General features: G+C 36.4%; 1 protein-coding gene across 6 annotated transcripts in view; it reads right to left on the reverse strand.

Annotated features, from left to right (window-relative positions):
* Positions 1-2,336: 2,336 nt before the first annotated feature.
* ZDHHC21 (zinc finger DHHC-type palmitoyltransferase 21) overlaps positions 2,337-22,132 on the reverse strand; it is a 34,545-nt gene continuing 14,749 nt past the window's right edge. For 5 of the 6 annotated variants that reach the window (XM_054054092.1, XM_054054094.1, XM_054054093.1 and 2 more), the window contains 3 exons: positions 18,291-18,407; positions 5,233-5,276; positions 2,337-4,710 (listed from right to left, as the gene is read on the reverse strand). In XM_054054092.1, the coding sequence (XP_053910067.1) occupies positions 4,578-4,710; positions 5,233-5,276; positions 18,291-18,407 (294 nt within the window). In that variant the 3' untranslated portion in view covers positions 2,337-4,577. The remainder of the gene's footprint in view (positions 4,711-5,232; positions 5,277-18,290; positions 18,408-22,132) is intronic. The other variant, XM_054054095.1, reaches the window with a different exon arrangement.

A 22,132-nucleotide genomic window follows, 5' to 3' on the forward strand; every position in this document is an offset into this window, starting at 1 on the left:
TGCTAAAACAGTATTATTGATGAGAATATATGTAGACTAAGCAACATTTTTTGTCCAGAAAGATCAAGACTCTACCCTACAAGGAAAGAACTTTTAAAGAATGCAATGATACTTCTAGTTGGGATGTCAACAGCATTAGTCTTCATAATAGACAGATCTTGGGTAGAGATAGGCAAGTTAAGTAATACACCTAAGTGACAGCATCCTTGAAAATCTGACAGAAGCATTCTGCTGTAAGTGATACTGCTGGCAAGAAGGCTGCCCACATATAGTAAATAATCCATTAAAAAAAAAAAAGTGGTTTATGTTAATTAACTATTTCATGTTACCAGAAAACTCATATTATCACGTTTCACCTGAATGCAAAGTTGACTTGAAAAAGATTCTCTTTCACAGTGCCATTTTTGCCACCTACATTCCTTATATCAACACACAAAACAAAGCATGCATTTCTGAAGAGTGTAGTTTGCTGAATAAAATTGGACAACTGTAAGATGAGCACTGAAAGACATCAGACGATGGTACGCACATTTAACTGTGTAACTCCCACTTGTCATCTCACTTGATTTGGTAAAATTTGGTAATTAATCAAAGCAATTCTTTTGGCTCCATCTCAATTTTCTCTGTGCTTTTATGAATCTTCCTTTCAAGTTAGTCCACTGTGGATTCAAAACAAAGAGGAAGCTGCCTAGTTCAAAAGCTATCCTAGCATTTGGTTCTTAGACAATGCCTCACGCATGAATCCTCCTCAAGAGTGAAAATGATTCAGTATCTCAACTCTTCTACCAGCAATGGAACCCATTCTTCAAACTAACAGGTCAGCAGATAGGTTCGTAGGCATTATTTAATGCAGAATCTTTCATTTTAGACATCAATATTTTTCAAACGAAACCTAAAATCTCTGCTATTTGGAGAAGGCAGCAAGGTAGCATCGTTCAGCCTTACAAGGAGTTGCCCCATACTGCAAATAGACCAGTTATTTTCAAATGTTTTCAGGTTGCTTTTCATTAGTGCTCTGACTCCTCCTTGCATCTCTCGGGAAATCAAAACCTGTTAATTTCATAGCTAATATCCACGGTACTCAAAAAAGTATGTGTAGTTCCGATGTTATATTAGGATGAAATTCATTAATAATGTCATTTCTTTATATTAATAACAATAACAAACACTCAATAGTCTTGAGGATGCAGTTTCCACTAAAAAAAAAACCCTAAGGAGAGCTGGAGGACCAGCTGGAGCTTCGAGAATGAGGCATGGTTTTCATGTACATAATTTTTTTCATGTTTGAACTTCATGAGGTTCAACAAGGCCAAGTACAAGATCCTACACCTGGGTCAGGGCAATTTGCGGTTTCAATACACGATCCAGGATGATGCAACTGAGAGCAGCCCCGCAAAGAAGGACTTGGGGTGCTGATTGATGAGAAGCTCAACATGAGCTGGCAATGTGCATTCGCAGCCCAGAAGGCCAACTGTTTCCTGGGCTGCATCAAAAGAATTGTGGCCAGCAAGTCCAGGGAGGTGATTCTGCGCCCCTCTTCCTCTCTTATGAAACCTCATCTGGAGTATTGTGTCCAGTTCTGGAATCCTCAACATAAAGAAGGATGCAGAACTGTTGTGACAGGTCCAGAGAGGGCTACAAAGATGATCCAAGGGCTGGAGCACCTTCCATACAAGGACAGGCTGAGATAGTTGGGGTTGTTCAGCCTGGAGAAGAGAAGGCTCCAAGGAGACCTTACAGTGACCTTCCAGTACCTGAAGGGGCTACAAGAAAGCTGGAGAGGGACTGTGCACAAAAGGCTTGGAGTGATAGGACGAGGGGCAATGGGTATAAACTGGAGAGGGGCATGTTTACACTGGACATTAGGAAGAATTTCTTCACCATGAGAGTGGTGAGGCACTGGTACAGGTTGCCCAAGGAAGTTGCAGATGCCCCCTCCTTGGAGGTGTTCAAGGCCAGGTTGGATGGGGCCTTGGGCAGCCTGAGCTGGTGGGAGGTGTCCCTGCCCATCGCAGGGGTCTGGAACTGGATTATCATTATCTCCCTTCCAACACAAACTATTCTATGATTCTATGATTTACTGAAACACAGTAGTATTCTATGATTTACTGAAGCACATCAGCTTTAAGCGTCTTCTTTCAGCCACTTTCAGGCAGCGCCTTCGAATTTACACCTTTTTAACTGTTTGCAAGGGAGGTCGAACGGCTCTGAGCGCCCCGCGGTGCCCTGCGGCGGCTCGGCCGGCAGAGGGCGCGCGCGGCCGAGGGACCCCCGCGGAGCCGCCGGGGTTTCGCGGTCCCGGTTACTCCGCCGCGTGTCGCGCACAGAACACAAACACGCTTTTTCACCAGCGAGGTTCCTGCCGGCGGGCAGGTCGTGTATTTCTGATTTAATTCTCCATGCACGGTCAAATTACAGGAAACGATGACAGTAGAAAACGGAAATAATCATCATGTGCACCCACACTGAAGGCAACGCTACATAAATTCAATTAAAAACAGTACATTCGATCAAAACCAATAAATTTATCCCCTTTTTTTAACAGGCTTTGAAACTGTATGATCTGATAATTGAATAGCATGAAAAACTTGAAAAAAATACCATATTTTGCTCATGAAACAGATTTAAATGCTGGCACGTAAAACAAAACTGCTGCTGTTCTCCAATGTGGTTCAGAGACTGCAATAATGGAGGTCCTTGGAAAAAAAGAGAGAATGTGGGCATTACTTGATAAAGCATATGCTCACTCTTTTTAATTTCAAGCACTGCTCAGGCTTTTCCATCCGTTTTCCTCAAGCTTCCTTTTGTTGAAATATTGCTGCCAACACCATCCTAAAGAAAGTATAAACTCACGTCTAAAAATGGTGTGAAAAATTGGTTGAGCATTAAGCTTGAAACTTAAATGAAGGAAATATTGCGACTATTTCTAGAAGGAGAAGGAAAGTGAAATTGGTCCAAATATCAGAAGTTTCATAAAATGTTTAAAATTCAAATTATTTTTAAGAGGCAGCTTTTGGAACTTCCAATGGATCAAAATCTGTGAATTCAACACAAGGACACCCACAAGGACACATTGGCAGTGACTGTTAAGAATTTAAAAACAGCTGATCTAGAAATTCTCTGTGAATACCACTCATGAAAAATCTAGCACTTCTCTTTGAATGAACTGTTAACAAACTACTGCTCTTTTCAAACATAACCTACGTATATTACATCCTGATTTTGTGCCTTTTCTTATCTGTTGCATGGCTGTCATTTAAGGTGGATCCCAGTCCTGTTAGATTAGACAACAGACACAGTCAGTGGCACAAATGAAAACACTAAAGCTCTGAATGTCTCAAAAATGTACAAAACTTTCAAAAATCACAAACATCTCATGCTAATATTTGTACAGATACAGAAGTCTATAATAAATCACATAATTTTTCCAGATACAGCAAAGCTGAGCTAGTACTTTGGGAATCAACATTTTACTGATGTAATCTTCAGGATGCTTTCTTTGGTTAATTACTTCCATACTTAAAAGGGCCCACAATAAGCTATTGTACATCAACATAGTACCCTATTAAATCAGGTAATATATTTTACTATAGATGTTAGTAGCAAATATCTGTATGTGCGTACAAATATTTTAAAATATTGTCACATGTATTTCCCATATACAAGCATTTAGACCGATTCCAGCTAATAATAACTAAGCAAAAGTAAATACAAAATTTATAATTTACTGACAATATACTCTCTTTATGATCTATTATGCTAACTGATTAAATTTGTATTTTTAAAAGGTAATCATTCTAATATTCACACCATACAACTTTTTTGTTGATTTACAGGAAAGAAATCCTTGGGATATAGGTAAATCGTGATTTCTATCTGCATATTTTACCCTGGAACAGTTTACAGCTTTTGTTGACATAAAGACAAACATTTTTTACTAAGATAACTGTAAGATTTGAGATGTCTCTATATAAAAACATACATTTACATGTATTTACGAAAACCTTTCTGAGAAAGGTTCAGGAAGAATTCTGCCTCAGTTTTAAATAGTGCAGTGCTTCAGAACTACTACTGGATATCATAAATAAATGGCAGTATAAAGAAACTTTAAACACACATAGCAGAAATAAGACACAAACATGATCTAGACAGGTCTACTGATAAAAATACTTAAAAAAATTCCAGGCAGCATAAGACACTTAGTTGGAAAGCCAAGAATCAACGCAGACTTCAGTGTTTCCTACCAAAAAAACCAAAATATGTATCAAAAGAGCCAGTATCAAACAAGTAAGAGTAAGATTGCACTCTATTCATTTGGGTTTGGTATTAATCTCAAAGGCAAAATAAATCCCTTTAGAAAACTAATAAAGTAAATACGCCTCAAGTTAAACATACAACTTGCATTAATCTCAAAACAGAATCAAGACCACTATTAAAATAAAGCCTGAGGCACATTGTGATGCCTGCGATTGGTGGGTGGATTTTAACTGACTTGAAGACTGTCATAGTCCTATTATCATAAAACGTGTAACGCACTTCCAGCATGGAGAACCCATCTGTGCCCACCATCCATCTGTTCAGACATGATTGGCAAAGTGGTAGGGAACTCGCAGTGGTTGCCTCCGCCTGAAAGGAATAAACCACAGGATCTTCCAATGAGTGCCAAAAACTTCTGAGAAGGTCTGCTGCCATGGCTTTCGGGGCCTCGATCTACAGAAGACAGCATTATTAGTGAAAGACAGCACGCCCACGGTGCACTTCAGTCAGCCAGAATAATGCAGGTTGGCTGGGGATCCATTACTGGACTCTGATGAATTGTGTTCCAGCATCACAAATAGCTTTTCTTTCACTACAGCATGCAGCTGGGACTTAACTTTGGAGAACAGAAACTATCTGTGTCATCAATCAACTGAAGGCAACTTTTGAAGTAGAGGAGAACCTCACAATCAACAAAATGTATGTCAAGACACAGTAGAAAATGTCTTTTGATCTACACTTTTCAAAGAAAATACAGTTTCACTGGCTTTGGAAGGTATGGGAATAACATGAGGCTACTTTGTGTTAAATCAGCATTAAACGATCAGTGAGCTGCTGCTAAAGATAGGGAGTACAAGGCACAGGACCATACAAAATAATCATAACAGTGCCTTCACTTCCTTTTCTCACAGTTACAAAAAACAGTTACTCCTTAAACTTTTCAGTAAATAAATGTAGAAATTTTATAACACTTACATGTCTTCACAACAGTTTGACATTTTTTCTATACTTGTAGTGTCCTGTTGAGGAAAAGAAAACACTATGAAAAAGTATTTATTTACATTCCTAACTGCTAAAATGCCACTATGAAAGCAACTAAATAAAGCAGGGAATATTTCTTACTGTATGCTGCTTTGGCATTAGTCCAGTAGGTTTACATATTACTCATATGCTGTATTAGTTTTAAAAAGCTGTGAGATTATACCACAAATTTACTCAGTCTGTTAAATGATTTTTTTTACAAACATGATGTGGAACTATACTATATAGTTTTACCACTATAGCACATACTACATAATGTCAACAAAACCTTACAGCATTATTACAGCTAAAATTAATTCATGATATTACATGGTGCATTTAGCAGTAATCTGTATAAGGTACACTATTGCCCTAATTTTCACAAGCACCCATTCCAGACTTGGATATAATCACAGGAAAATTTAATGAAATGCAACCATTAACAAATGTAGTATTTTGACAAGCAAGAGCTATTAAGTTTTGAAATACTTATATTCCTAAGTATTATAATGCAAACGGCACCACTAGGAATATACTACCCATTTCCACAGTCCGTACAAGGAGGCACAAAATATAAAAAATTATTCTCTTAAAATGTAACAAAAAGTAAATGATGCACCAATTGAAGGCATCCCCACAGCTAGCAGTACATTTAAATTCATACTGTAAGTTTCTGAACATTAATTTCATGAGTCACGGAGTTTTATAATTAACAAATCAATTTAAGATTAGATCACCCCCAAATAAAATTTTTACAACTACCAACAATAGTATCTTTTCCTCACTTTTTCGCTGTATCTTTAGCAAAAAAGTATCACTTCAATTTTAACCTCAGCAGTAGTAGTGTTTTCAATGCACATTCATAGCTCATTATGTCCCACAAACACTCATGAGGTCTAAAATACATGCATCTCATGGATGCATCTCCTATTCACAGCAGCTTGCTACTTCCCTTTACTGTTCATTGATTTAGGCATGCACATTATGCACCTGTCAGATTACACTAGCATTTGAATGAAACCAAAAGCTAGTCTCTATTGTCTCAGCCATAGAGACACACAAGGGCTGTGATTTAATTAGGCTGCAACTTCACTGTCATCTGGAAACACTACCTAGCAGTAAAACCGTACTGTGTTCTTTGACTTTTCCTACCATCAGTACATCCAATTCATTGCTGCCACTGTTGGGAATCTGCTACCATCTTTCATAAAGCTTTAAGGGGAAGGGTGAAATGTGAGTGGAAATAACGTACAGGAAGCTGCTCCCCTGCTTCACCGGACACAAATGGCCTCAACACGCCTTGCCAAATTTCCTCCTTCTAAATCTGCTTCCCAGCTCTGACGGGTTTTGGAACATAATACCTTACCACATGCTAAACATCAAAAATTTAATTCTGCCCACGACCTACCCAGCTGAATTCTATGCACATTTTGGCAAAGGAAATAAGTCACCTCGTCTCATGTCAGCCCACCATCATACATGCAAAGAACGCGCATCCACAACAGACTACATTATCATTGGGTGGATTTGAACAACCACTCAATAGCAAGAGAGGGCAGGACTGGGGGCAGCAGGCTGTAAATACTGTCTGTTGTTTTGATTCACATAGATAAACTGCTTCTCCTCTCCACCTTATGTGCTTGTCTAGCATTATTCCCCCTCACCTGCCACAAGTGGCAGGAGAACATTACAAGACACAAGCCATTCTCCTTGTTAGGGCAGGACCTGACTGCACAGACAGGGGACATGCTGCTTCCTTGTGCTGGCTTTTATCCAACTCTTGTCAGAACAAACACCAACTTTTCTGACCACAGAAAATCACATACAGAATTCTGAATAAAAATAACTAAATAAACAGATATTACTTCCACAACATTTCATTGAGGTTGTAACTGCATTTTCATGAGATGCTATAGCCTCTTCCACAACTGCAAAAATCTCAGCTCTAGGAATTATCCTCTGGTCAACTCAAAGCTGTCTACCTCACAGTACAAAATAATATTGGTATGTTTGAAAGCAATGATTGCTAATGATTTTTCAATGGCAGCATGCTAGTTCAGACAATAATTTATTTATAGCTATCAAAGATTTATGCTGTCATTTCACAAAAGAAGCCTTAAAACAGCTTTAGGTGCAGAACATAATTAAACAATACCTTAAATATGTTTTTTCACTATGTTTCTCCGTTTTGTTTATTCATTAACGCATTTGTACTGCTCTCTAAAATACTGTATTTGAGACTTCAGGAAGAATTGGGAACCAGCGGTTGTATTTCTTTTTAACAGTTGTCATAGCATTATATCAAGATCAGAAAGATGATCATCAGCAACTGCTTCCCTCAAAAAATGTAATCCATTAAACTAATGAACTAAGTGAAAGCACCAAAACAGGAAATGCAGAAAATTTCTGTGAGAAAAGACTGTCAGGCTTCCACACCTTTAAACCACACTAAATATTTTAGTTGCATAGCAAGTCAAAGGAAATCCAATCCTTCCCTTCCCTTCCCTTTTCTTTTTCCTTTCCTTCCTTTCCTCTTCCTTTCCTTCCTTTCCTCTTCCTTTCCTTCCTTTCCTCTTCCTTTCCTTCCTTTCCTCTTCCTTTCCTTCCTTTCCTCTTCCTTCCTGTCCTTCTCTTCCTTTCCTTCCCTTTCCTTCCTTCCTGTCCTTCTCTTCCTTTTTCCTTTCCTTTTTTCCTTTCCTTTTTTCCTTTCCTTTTTTCCTTTCCTTTTTTCCTTTCCTTTTTTCCTTTCCTTTTTTCCTTTCCTTTTTTCCTTTCCTTCCACCAAAATGCCAACATCTACTTTAGAATACCTTTGCTTTGCAGTAAAGGAATTGGGACTGTACAGGGACTCCTTTGCCTCTGGAATACTTTTTCAGAAATAAAAAACCCCTTCAGAAATGCACTTTAAAAGCTGTGAAGTAGAACTGGAGGGAATGGGAGAAAACATCTCTTGGAAGTTTAACTAGTATAGAAGTCCTGGTGACTGAACTTAAGACACCAAATTCCCCTCACATTTTCCCTCCCTCATTACTGCTGCCAAACAGCTGGGCTCAATTGAAATGCACTTTCATTTGAGAATGAACCAATTTACCTTTTCAAATGAAAGTGAAACTTCACAGCACCTTAGGAAACTCGGTAGTTCCTTTGGACACAGGAAAGGAAAGGGCCTCAGTTGAGTTTTGGCCCAATATTTAATGCTGTCTTCTCAGACAGGTGAATTTTTCTTCTTTTGGAGACAGGAATGTCAGAATAACCATTATTCTTCTGAATGACAAGGTATTCTGTTCATTAACACATCTCACGAATGGTGTTCACCCAGAACATCATCTGTCTTGGTTATGCATTTGATGCATACGGAGGTTTTGCTACACCATCAGTATTACTGTGTTCAGCCTAAGAGGCTTTGGCTGTCTGCATCTATCAATGTGGATTACTATCAATACAAATAGAACTCTGCTAAGATCTTTTTTTTTCCCCAGACTCATGGCTAATGCTGATGTTAAAATCTCTTGGAAAATTGGCACTTGATTAAACACTTGAAAACAATTTGGTATGAGCAAACGTGGCATATCTATTAAGTCCTAGTAATATCTATCTCCAAAAATCCTATAAAATTTACAATTGTATACAAGACAAACTTGACTAACTGACTAATTTCACATGATGGGTCACCTGGACACCCAAAGTCGTCATTCAGATAGGAAACAACTATTGTTCCTGTACTTGGTTATTCAGAGATACATACCCACTGACAAGCATCTTAAAGCAGCTAGGAAAAAAAAAAATCATATTTTAGTGAGAAAGTCAAAATAAATTAGAGGAAATAAACAATCATTAACAACATATCACTTGAAAACAAATGAAAGGGTTCAGATTCCGAGAGGGGATGAGGGATGTTTTTTTTTACTTTGAGGGCTTGCTACAAGCTTCCAAGATCAGCTTGCCTAAGGGAAGTAAGCTAGTGCCACAGCTAAGACTGTTACAAGAGGAATGCAGAGACATATGTAACAGCACCACAGACTGAATTCTGCAGACCAGCTTAAGATTTATCTGCAAATGAATGCACCTGCATTAAGAGGAATATATCTTTCATGTCTATGTTTTTACTTAGCATAACCAACTGCTGAAAAAGTGTGCTTTTTTTTAAAAAAGACATTATATGCACTGTTTAACAAACTACGCTATAGGATGGGATTCACCATGAACTAATTTATCATGGAAGAAGCACGTGGAAAGAATATTTTCCTTTTACTGATTCATGCTCTCCAAAGGAGATGCTGTAATTTGTAACTCACAGGACTAACTCCAAAACACAGAGCCACAGCCTCTGGTTCCATTTTTTCTTCTGTGTTTGCATAAAGCGACATGTAATTAATACAGCTCTATTTAATACTTGCAACAGAAGAATATAAGCATTATGCCATTCTTTCTTTATACAAAGTATTATTATATTATACAAAGTATTTTCCAATACTTTGTATATAAGAAGCAGCAGGCAAGTACAGTAAAACAGAAAGGGAAAAAAAAAACCAAGACCTGCAAGCCTCCTTAGATTTGTAACCACCGATGCCATACAAAAGAGCAAGACAACTTTTCCTCTACCTAAACAATAACATTTTTTCATTCCTTCTACTTAGCATCCTTTCATTGTAAATGACCGGTAACCAAATGAAGAATATAAAATACTGAACGTCAAATAGAAAGAATATTTCATATTTCAGAAATTTTACTTTTTGGCATTAATTACATTTTGAGTTTAAATTTGGCCATGTTTTAGCATTTTTTTTTCCATCTAGACTTTTCACATAGAATAACATGATTGTTTTTATCAATTAGGTTCAGCCTGAAAATGACCAATTCAGTTTTAACTTTAAAACACTAAATCAGAGAATGGTGTGCAAAATGAAAAATTAAGCTACACTAGGTTTTATCTAGGGAACACTCCTCTATGCTTCGATGAATTTAGTTAAATAGATTTGCAATGTATTTGTCAGATATTAGAAAATGATTCAATGAAAAGAAAATATCTAATGAGAAAGCATGAGCACATTCACAAAGAAGATGATACAAATAGACCTCTTCAGTCAACAATCATAGTGTGTTACGTGGATATAGCTGCATGACTGCATGACACATGACAAAATACATTATTTTTCTTGATGCTGACCAAATACCTTCTTAATACAAAAATACTAAGAAAAAAAAATGCTCAGGAGGGCTAGCTTTTGATCTTTATCACACAGAAGCCACTTTAATGGTCTGATGTCTAAATCTGACAAGTAACATTTAAACAAAATGTACTCAGCCCCCAGAACACTCAAAAATTATTTACTTTCGTTTGGTTAGAAAAACAACTGAGTTGTAAAAGGATTCCCTCCTTGAAGGATGAACAGGTGATACTTTTGGCATGACGTTTTTTACTCTCTGCATAGCATAAGAACTCTATGACTAAGTTTTCTAACATACCCTTTCCCTGAATAATATTGTAAATAATTCATTTCAATAAAGGTATGTAGAGATCTAAATAAAACAGATTAGATGTTCTGCCACTCAGTATGTCTTACCAGTTGAATTTATTCTTACATTTTAAATAGCTTATGAAAGAAGTTTTTCAAAACAAGCTAAAATTTTGTTTTGATGGTAAACAGGTGTTTAAGACTATCAGGATAAATTCATTGAAAATGTTAAACCAATTGCTTGTTTATCTGAGAAAAATACAAAATACTTTACACAGTTAACAAAATCCTACTCAAAGACCAGGACATCACTAATTCCTGATGATTTAATTTATAGGACTTCATGGAGCCTTCTAATAGGAGATTTACCTATAGGTGGATTAAAGGTAGAGACAGGAAAAGGGTAAGGGGTAAGAATAACAGAGAAGATACAGACAGACAATGCTAACATGAACTTATTTTCTATTAGACGTCTAAAGTCTTATTACTATATGGGTTTATACTTTATATACCTTTTTCTCCTGCTACAATTACTTTCTATCTTACACTTCATTAAAAGGTAAATAGTATTTTGTCTGGGAATTGTAATTTCCCCTTCCAATCCTAATTTCTGCTGTGCTAAACTTAATTATAAGGATTAATAGTTCCTTGATTACATTTCTGCCATGTTTGAAAAAACAGAAGCCCTTAGTGTTTCACTAATCAAAACAGTATTTAATAGATTATCTTATTAAAGACATGATTACAAATATTTTTAATTATAAGATACTTATTTTTAAAGATAAAAAGCACTTTACCACAACTAGATCACTTGTGCACTCTCTATATTAAAACAGCAATAGATCAGCACTATGAAATATGCAAAGAATTAAAAAGACTTTGGGTTTACCAACAGAATAACTGCAGTTACATTTTCAGTATTTTGTATTTCAACCTTTGCAAAATTTTGTCTGATTTACTGATTACTCAAAGAATTCAAAATTTGTCACTGGCATTTTCATCGTTTGCATTTAATTTTTGTATTACCCTATAAAATGGAATGACACTCCTAAAGAAAATTAACCACTTGAAAATATTCCTGTGGGATAAATATATCAGAAAAATCAATTTTTACAATTTTTCTGATTTCCTTAGAAAGAAGTTCTTATCCCTTTGAGAAGAAATGAAGCCCTGAGCAAAATGAATAATGTTCCTTACTACATGCTCACTGTAAGTATCAGTCACACTAATCAAAACAGTTAAAATATGAGTTAGTAAGCTCAAAACATTCATGTGGAGATGGATCTGTTTACAAGAACAGCAAAAAATATATAGCTACTGAAATACCTTTCTAATTGAAGGTGAAAAGAAGAAGCACTGCAACAATATTAAAACCTTACACTAAACAAACATGAACATTTAAAAATGCTTTTAAGGGGAAAAAATTATGTGGTACTCATCATATTGTGTACCAGACAGACTGTTTAACACCAGCTGTTAATCTATTTTCCTTCCATCCTCCTCAAAGCAAATAAAGGGAAATTTCTCTCTACCACATCCACATAGCACTGATGCACCAGGATATTGGCATATCACTGTACACCATTCAAATAGTTAATTAACAGGAAACCCCGGTAGCATTAATTAAATTAATAAAGTCACTGTCCACTTAGTTTATGATAATACATCCACTACCTTGCACAGAGACCACATGGTACCTATCAAATTTATAAAAGCCCATCCATTACACAGTTCCACCACAAAGAAACAAATTAATTACTAAATAATTTTAATAAAAACTTCTCTGCAATACTACCACAAGAATCACAGAAAATAATATTTGATGGACTACAGTGGAAAAATAAAGGATTTTTTAAAAATTCTACATAAATACTTTCTTTGAACATATGGAAAAATGAAAACACAAACTGTTTAGCATTTGAAATAAACAATCAAAGGTAATCCTTTAAAATTAGGGTTCAGATTAGTCTCTGCAATGGATGCTGTTTAACTGAAACATCTGGTAGTGTTAAGTTGAGAGACAGGCCTTTTTTAACTTTGGAAATGAGATTAGTAGATCAGTTATTTGTAAGTGTCCAAGTAATTTCTAATTATTTTAACTGGGTCACAGATAATCCGCTTTTACAGGGCTCCCACAATGACATCAGAGGATCACTGCTGAACTGATTATCCTGTTACCTTCCACCATCCATGGGAAGACAGGATTTTCCTTTTGTGCAGAGGAACAGAAAGAAATGGCTGATTGCTTCAGACAGGTGGCAGCCAACAAAATAAAGAACAGCGCAAATCTTGAGAGGAAGAATACCTCACATAAGCAAAAGGTACCAGCCTTAAAAAAAGGTCAGCAAATTGAGTACTTCTTTCAGTGTCTGGTGCAATTAAAAATCTCACTAGATATAAAAAATATCAAAATAATCAAAATATCAAAAAAAGTATGCCATATTATTTATTCATTGACTACAATGCCTTATCAATCAAACATAATGGAAGCCAGAACCTTACCGTAAAAAAGAGTTTTTCTGTTTATAATGTGATTAACTGTTGAAGTGACATGAAAGACATACAGAGGTACTTCCTTAAAGCAAAAACTGAACAAGAGTGAGAGAATTACAAATACCAGGGCTACTCTTGCACTAATATACACACAAGCATACTGACAATTCTTTTTGGAAGAGCCTAAATTGCAGCTCTTTATGGCCTATAATCATAAAGCAGAAGAAAATGTAGTTGATAAAACAAGACTTTTGTCGCTTGGAGATTTTATGCCTTTTCCTATGAATAAATAGGCTAGTTATGCATTTTTTTAGGAAAACAAGTATCTGTTACATACAAAAATATCAAACTAACTAGGACTTCTTAAAAAACACATCAAGAAAATATGTCTTGAGAAAGCCAGCAAGTTTCTGGGTACCATTTTATTTAGCTTCCAATTAAATTTCATTATTTGATATGAGGGTAACTACAGAAAATAGTAATTGGAAATAAAATTGAGTAACACAGATGTATGCTTCTTAAGATCTTACTGTTTAAGTAGAAAATATTCTTTTCTAGGTAAACTTTGCATTTGCCACTGCAATACAATGCCATTAATACCTACAGGCAGTAGTTGCACAAGACAGCGTTCTTTTTGGATGTCTTTTGAGGAAAATTTAAAATCTTCTGAAATGGAACCATCTACCTCAAGCAAAATGATCATTTATCTATAAATAGTATTTTTACTATTTATGACAAACCACCAAATAAAACAATACCTCTCTACCTTCATGGAGTCTATACTAGAGCCATCTTATAATCTTGTAGCCGTTGACACAAAATAATAATAATTGCATGTGGGAGTAAAAGCAGCCGGAATTTGTCTGAAGTAAGGGGTAGCAATGTATTTTTTTTTAAAAAAAAAAAAGTTTCTTTGGTTTTCTTACCTACTGCTTCATACTTAGCTTGCTTTTACTTCTCGAGCAAAGTCATTTTTCTCAAAGAAAAAACATCATGTTATCTGGGGATGTAATAATACAGGCTCATTTCCAAATAAGGAATATAAAATTCAGGTTTGCACTAAGCAATAGCACAGAATAGAGGACTGGAAATGTAAGCATCAAGCTCAGAAGATAAGCAGGCCTTCAACATAAATGTATGATCATTTCGGAAATTATATCAGTGCTTTCTTCCTGGATGAAACCGATTTCTTCCACTCAGTTCTCAAGAAACATGAAAATTATAAGTAAGAAGACTAATTGTTATGCTGAGATTTTAAGAAGAATAAATTTCTCTCTGATTCATAGACTTCTGAATTAGAAAAAATAAAATTATTAGACAGAACTTAGACACTTCTATTTCCAAAGCATCCAAATACAAGTTCTCCAAGAATGATCTCTGGTTCATGCTGAAAGAAGTCTTAACAGTTCAGGAGAATAAGAGTAATGGCAAACAGAGCTTGGGAAATGCCATTGGAGAAGGAGGATGAGAAGGGCCACGTGTCCCTCCTGCTAGAAGTGTTTCACATATGCTAGTTTCTAGGGAGAAAGCACTAATCCCGTATAGAAAGGCCACCTCAGCTGCTCCCCTCTTCATGAGAACAATTCATGTCAAAAGTTCCTCTAAGGACAGTTTTTGCCAACCAGCTGTTCTCCTCTCATTGTAGAAAGTCACCTCCATTGCTCTTCGGCTTCCTGGACCTCCAGATGAGATATGAATAGCCTTGCGCTAATGATACCCTAACACTGATACCATGACAAGATCGGCAGTAAACCTATTCAGAGAAAGTATTGCACATTATGTAACTCGGACTATTAATCAGCTTCTCAAGCAACACAGCCTTAGGAACATTCTCTGTAAGAGCCAAATTTGAGTACACAAGTTAAAAAGTTTTCTTTTTTTACCAGAGAACATATTTTTTCCAAGGCTCTTAGTATCTGTTGAACAAACATGAAACAGGCTAAGAGCTGATTACATGCATTGTCTTCTTAAAGTACTTCTATGTAAACATATCTACTGTTATAACCAATAACAGTTATCTAGTGATAGGCACGGATCAGTGAATTGCACAACACCACTGAATTTTGGAAGCGCCAGCACCCACAGCAGAATATTCCATCTGCACCTCATAAAGTGCTGCTTTGCTTTCCTGTTTTAGCTGCCACCCTGTTCATGAAAAACATGCTGAAGCACATCAGATATATCCTTTCCATTAAATGTTCAATTGGACATTTTCAGCTTCTGAGAGAAAATCATCAAAGAGGAGAAGATGGCAGCATTTCCCCTTAAAATCCTACAAAAAACCTTTCACTTGTCAGACTATCACTTATCTCAATTCTAGTAAGGAGCAACTCTGCTTATAAAAATGCTGTATACAAAGGTCACTTAATGCAAAATCCACACCTTCATCTACCTTGCACCGGTGGTAAAGGGATAAACTTTTGTAAACACGAAGAATCTGCACAACTGCTCTGACATAGGGTACATATCACACTTCACAATGCATGATAAATTCCAAGCATTTACATTTACATTTGAGTAGAGCCATGAGATTGTGAAAATAAACTATAAATAACGAAGCACAAAAGTCACTGTTTCAGCTCCTAGTTCCTTACTACTGATGATGGTAAAGGAGGACAAACAACTCTGCAGTTGCTTCTGTGAGATCGACAGTATGCATAGCACATCCTATATATGCAGAAGACACTGAAAGACAGGGAACTGGTGATTTTTTTTAACCTGCACATCCAAAACCCTTGGGAAAAGTTAGCCGTAGCTTTATATTATTTAGACTACAGAGAAACTATTAGCTTGATTTCTAGAAAATTATACAATGATGGTCAAGCTAATTTTCCTTATGGAGAACCGGAAAGTTTTGCTACAAAAAACATCAAAGCTTGATAAATCTCGATTTTATTTTTCTCTCAAAAAATACAATTTTAGCAGCATTTGAAATATAAGTAAATAATACTGTTAAACCCAAACCAAATCTGACCTTGCTGGACTCATTTAGATTAGACCCAGTTTAGATTACCGAGCTGCAACGCTGACTGTCTCTATTACTTAAAAGTAACTTCTGTCCTGGAGCTGTCGAACTTATCTTGGCTTGATGTTAAACCACAAACACAGGCATGGACCATGTACTAGGAAAATGCTCATTATCTCTTTTTTTCTCTACAAGCACGAGTAAGAGCTGCTCTGCTTCACACCTTTTTCAAAAGGCCCACGCTCGTCTGCCTTTCTTGCACAAATCTCCAGGCAGCTTCAGCAGTCACTGAAATTAATGCTTTCAAGAATAGCTATAAAGTAATTGATATAACATGAATGCTTTAACTTAACTGTGTATATCTATGCCTTCTGAGTTTCTTTTAAATTAACCTCAAGTCTTCGCTATTGCATTTCAATGATTGTGTTCTGATGTTAAAAAAAATTTGACCTGTACGTTACTCTAAATTAAGCTGAATTTCATCATCGATTCATTATTTTAAATAACTTCATTTCAGATACAATTTACTTAGTTTATACAGGAAGGTTAGATGCTGAGCAGTAACGTCAGCACTGCACAGTAGGAACATCGCTCTCTCTTAGTGATCATGGTTCATTGCTCCTGCAGTACTTGAATGTCTTCCATGCTGTGCACTCAGCACTGCGAGCAGGCATACCCAGTGTCTTTGTTTCCCCATTCCATCCATCAAAAGTGTGTCTTTGGGGAACCTGCAGAGAAACTAGTTGCTCACCTGCTGCCCTCTCCTCTGCCTTTTTCTATTGGTTAGGCAAAGCCATTAGTAACTGCTTATGGAGGAGGCAAATCCCCACACTACAACACTGACAATCAAACCCATTTATACAGAAAGATTTTCTGACACAATCTGCAGACTAAGCACAGCCTCACCAAATAGATTTGGCTTTGTTTGAAGTCTGACTAGTTGTTCCCAAGCAGATTTCATCAAAATGACTCCATTGTTTATTCTTGCCAATTCTATACTCATGATGAAAGGAATGAAAAGGAAGACAATTGTGCTGCTGGTATAAAAAATGCTTTGGGCACGGGATGGACTAAGATAACCTATGTTCTTCAATCAGCCATTGCAACAGCATCGATGGGGTGTGAATGGAGTTGAGAGGTCCCAGCAATGGATTTCTACTTCCCCAGCAATCCCAACCCAACAATTCCACACCTGAAACCTTGTCATATGAGGCAAACACAATAGCCTCTCTGCTACACGTAGGGTGCAGCGAGAGGCCCTAAAGCAGAAGATCTGTACTTTCCAGCACCCGTCCCTCATAGTCCATCCTTATCTGCAACTATTGTGGTGTGTTTGTTTTAAAAAGTTTGGCAAAGGGGACAAAAGAAAGAATCGAGACATACTGCAGCTCAGCAGTCCACAGAATAATGATTTAACACTGCAGTACTTCAAACACTTCTATGGATTCTCAAGATAACTCTAACGAATCCACTGCAGTGATTAACTTCTAATGTACAGAAAAATACATTACAGCAACAAAAGCTTGTTTCTTGTTGATATTTATTATGCTACCAAATTAATTTCATGGCAAAAGTTTTCCATGCAGAGGGTTTTCTTCTGTATCCTTAAATACATAATATGCATTTGGACTATAAATCGTACATGATTCTATTCCACACTTCACTACTAAAGAGATATGAAAGTAAGCATATTTATTAAAGTACGTAACAAGAAGGCCATGTTCTCAGAATGTGACTGATTAGTGGGCCTCACTGTCATAAAGCATAATTGAGACTAGGGCATATAAGAATTTTTATTTTAAACAAAAATCAAAACCCACAAATACATACCTGGTACACTGCACAATTCCAGGACAATGTATGGTTTTATTTTACTAAAACAAAGGAGGAAATTGGCTTCATAGGTGAAATATTAGACGTTTATTAGAAAGCTTCTTAAGACTTCCTTGGGGACAAGAGCCTTGGCACACCACGTATCAAATAGCTGCCTCACAGTGCAACTGTTTCTCTATCCTTCCCTTAAATGTAATCTGCTTTTCTGCTTTTACTGATTTTCTTGAAAATAAAACTAATATATACTTCTAAAATTAGATACTTACAGTGAAAATACCCATTAGCTGTGTGTAAAACAGTCCACTTATTCCACCTAATATTATTAGACCCATGATGGCAGATATTCTTAGGAGTGCAAGTTCATGTCTAAATATAAAAACATCCTAGAACAAGACAGAAAGAAGAGAGAGACTTTAGCACTTACAAATCAATTAAAGTCTTTGAACCAAGTGGAAATACTAGGTAAGAGTAGTTACCAAAGACATACAGCTAAAGGCAAATATTCTTTATTGAGCTACATTGAAAATCTTCAATATATTTTTGTGCTAAATTAAAATCCAATTATCTTTCATTTATATATATAAATATCTGGAGGGGTTGCCAGACTGTTTAGAATCTCATTGAGCTATATAAGGTTTGGGAACAGACCAAGCTCAAATGGGTTAGTCCTGAATCTTCCATATCAAACTGTGCCAGATGGCAACATACAAGCTCCAGAACATAACAAAAGCATTCTATCAAGCAGTGTGATTTATAAGACTCCTATATGTAGCTCCCAGGCACAGCAAATTTCATTTTAACATCACCTCTTCAGTATTACAAATAACAACATTTCTAGCTTGAGTACTGAACAGGGTACCTACCAAACGCAAGTATCTTTAACGGATTGGTCTCACTATAATGCTGTCTATTATCCAACATAAATTTATATTAATTTTTTAAATTTTGGCCTTACATGGGTTATTATAACTTTGTATATCAGTTGGCTAAGGATATAGGAGGATATGAATTTGCTGTATCAACTGCTCTGGAAAGCCTGCTCTCCTCTAGCAGAAAATATGAAAAACGCAATTGAGTTTTCAACATCTTTTTCAAAGGATAAACACTATTTTTATAACAGGAAAACATTTGTACATGGCAGTTACATTAGAGGTACTGTAAGTTCACACCCTATCTTACCCTTTGATAATGACTTAACACACCCATTCTCTTACAAGTTATGACTATGTTCTAAAGGCTGACTTCTGAATGTACACATCTGGTTTTCCCACTTAGGAAAGGCAGATCACAGCAGGAAACTATAGAAATCTTTCAAGTAAACTTTAAATTACAACTAGAATATAAAACTGAACTGAATCAAAACAAAAACAAACCTGCAATACTGCTTTTTGACTCTCCCTCTTTACATTCAACCAGAGGGACTTAAGGAAGAGAAATGTTTAATTTCAGGAATACTGGGTTTCAATGAAGCAGAAAATAGTTAAAGCAAATTGTATTTTAAAAAGTCAGATTTTAGATTTAAATTATTTCTATGCAGGTTCAAAATATAAACCCAAGAAAAAGGTAAATTCTGGCTACTACTAAGAAAGTCAATATTTAATGAACAGGTACAAATCACTAGCTAACCAGCTAAAACAAAATGCAAACCCCCACAATCTTTTCTGAACTGATAAGCCAGCTCTTGTTGGTATTGGCCTTTCTTGCTGTAGGAAATACATGCCTCATTTCCGTTTGCAAACTCTTATTACTAGTTAATTTAAAGTTAAAACAATTCAAAATATAAAGCTTTCATATTAATTTTTTTTTCATGTTTTCATCAGCCCACCAAAGCTTTAAAAAAAAGAAAAGCAAGGTAAGACACAACTTCTACTGGCTGTAAAATATTTTCTCTTCATGTCTTCATAGGTATGTTGTTTCACTGTATCAGAAATGTTTTAACATATTCAAACCTACTTGACAGAAAATGGTGAAAGGTAAGGGAAGAGTGCCAGCAGTAAAGTCATAGTCCGTATTGAGGATCACACTCCTCCTTTAGAACAAAAGTTTATAACACAGCCCTTAGCATGCCCTCAACACTCTAATTAGAAGAGACCCTTCCCTTGAGCATTACCTTCAGCAGGAAAATGAGACATCATCCAACACAACAGAAGATCCTAGTGAAAAGCCAGGTTGCATTTTCCATTTGGCCCTTCTAACCCACGTTAAAATTAGAGGTACAGAAAAGGAAACACCTTTCACACTTAAGATCAAGTTCCTTGCTCCCTTCCTCCCCCACTCCCTCCCCGTCTCCAAAAGATGAAAGCATCTACCACTAAAGATGGGAGCCTGCTGAATTACTAGTGAAAAGAGGTCATATCGCCAACGTTTTTTTCTAGCCATTACACAACTCCAAAGGAATCAAAGTCTCTAAGGCAATGATGACCTGGAAATCAATACAGGACCCTCACCTAGCAATATGTACAAACACACAGCATTTTTCTATACAAAAACAAAGCATAGGCAGGAATGGAGTCTTTTGGTATTAGACCTTAGTGACACAGCTACTTTCGTATGTCTGCATTGAAATAGAAACAGGTGACTCCATGAATTCAGAAAAAAAAAAAAGGACTTAATTTTAAGAATACATAATTTAGGATGTTGCGGCCCTACATGGAACCTCAACCCAGTTTGTATTATTCCTTCTCAGAAGTGACAAAAACATTTTGCCCAACTAAGAAAAGGAATCAAAACTATAGTACATCAACCCTCAAGATTAGTCAGTAATTAATCAATCCCACATTCAATGTATTTTGAACAGAACCTCTTGTTCAAATGCTACTTAGGACTTGCCAGTCTTTGTGCATTGTAAGTACTGAGGCAGCCTGACCCCCAGCCTCCACAATCACACTATCTGTGCCAAGAGAAGGAACTGCACAGGCTGAGTCACAAAGCATAAGCACATATAAACTAACATCACCAATGCATGAACTCTTCTCATGGCACAACAGGGTTTTGTCCCTAGCAGTTTTTTTCCACGTTGGGCCAGGCTGACATCTGTGGCCTTGGCAGAGATGTTAAATGCACAGTTTTAACAATGTGAAAGCTGCACTTCAGGTAGCCCCTTTCTCCTTTCTTGCCAACATCGCAGTCAAAACTTCAGTTCACGTGGGTTGTTGCCATTGTCTTTCTACCTAGCATTTCCCACACAACTTACATGTGCCGTAGTCCCTCGTTGTTGCCTTTTCTAAGGGTTTTTAAGTTCCCTTTAGCCACTACTACTATCCATTCACTCAAATGGCAAGGACTCTTTGCATAAAAATGACAGTCAAGTTTTAACAAAATGTTATGCTGTCAGTCACTCCTGTCTTTTTGCAATAGACTTCCTAAACTTAATATTCACACACTGTCCTTACAAATCTACAGGAGAACAAGGCTAGGTGGTTGGGTTGGTTTTGCAGAACAGTGAGATGGAAAATTTTCATGTATTTTTAATTTTTTAGAAACTCTCACATCTTGTAGGTCATTTCATGACCCTAACAGTAAAGGTGACCTTTAGATTCTCTTTAATATAAATGGACTTTGGATGATACATATTTCCAGATTTTAATTAGTATTAGTTAATGTGTAATATTGAAATAAATATTACTGCTAATAATTTTCTCACAAAGTCACACATATTCACAAATGAATATTTCCCAACACCTTTTATTTGGAATTGGGAAAGCTGAGTCCAAGACAGCAGGCTGAAATTGCCACAATGCTTCCTCTATGATGTTTCCTCCCCCCTCTACCAGCAGAACTCAGGACAGCTAAAAAGTTTTTAGAAAAGAAAAGGTTAAAAGCCTTCTAAGGATCAGGTAAATCACACTACCGGCATAGCCATATATGGAGTAATTACATAGTTGTAAGAAGGCTAATATTTACTCTCAAATCACTATCCACAAGACAGAATACTTCACACTTTTTAAGGAAGATGCAAAATTAAGAATGTTCTGGTTTTAAGTCTCTGAAAATCACCAAAGCTACTAGAGGAACTTATGTGCTGTTTTATTCAAATAATGTAATTTTCTTCTGCTAGGGTCTAACACAACCAATTTAATTGGCATTTCCTTAATTTCTAGTAGTAATT

This window comes from Cuculus canorus, chromosome Z (assembly GCF_017976375.1).
Source record: "Cuculus canorus isolate bCucCan1 chromosome Z, bCucCan1.pri, whole genome shotgun sequence".
Taxonomy (NCBI): Eukaryota; Metazoa; Chordata; class Aves; order Cuculiformes; family Cuculidae; genus Cuculus; species Cuculus canorus.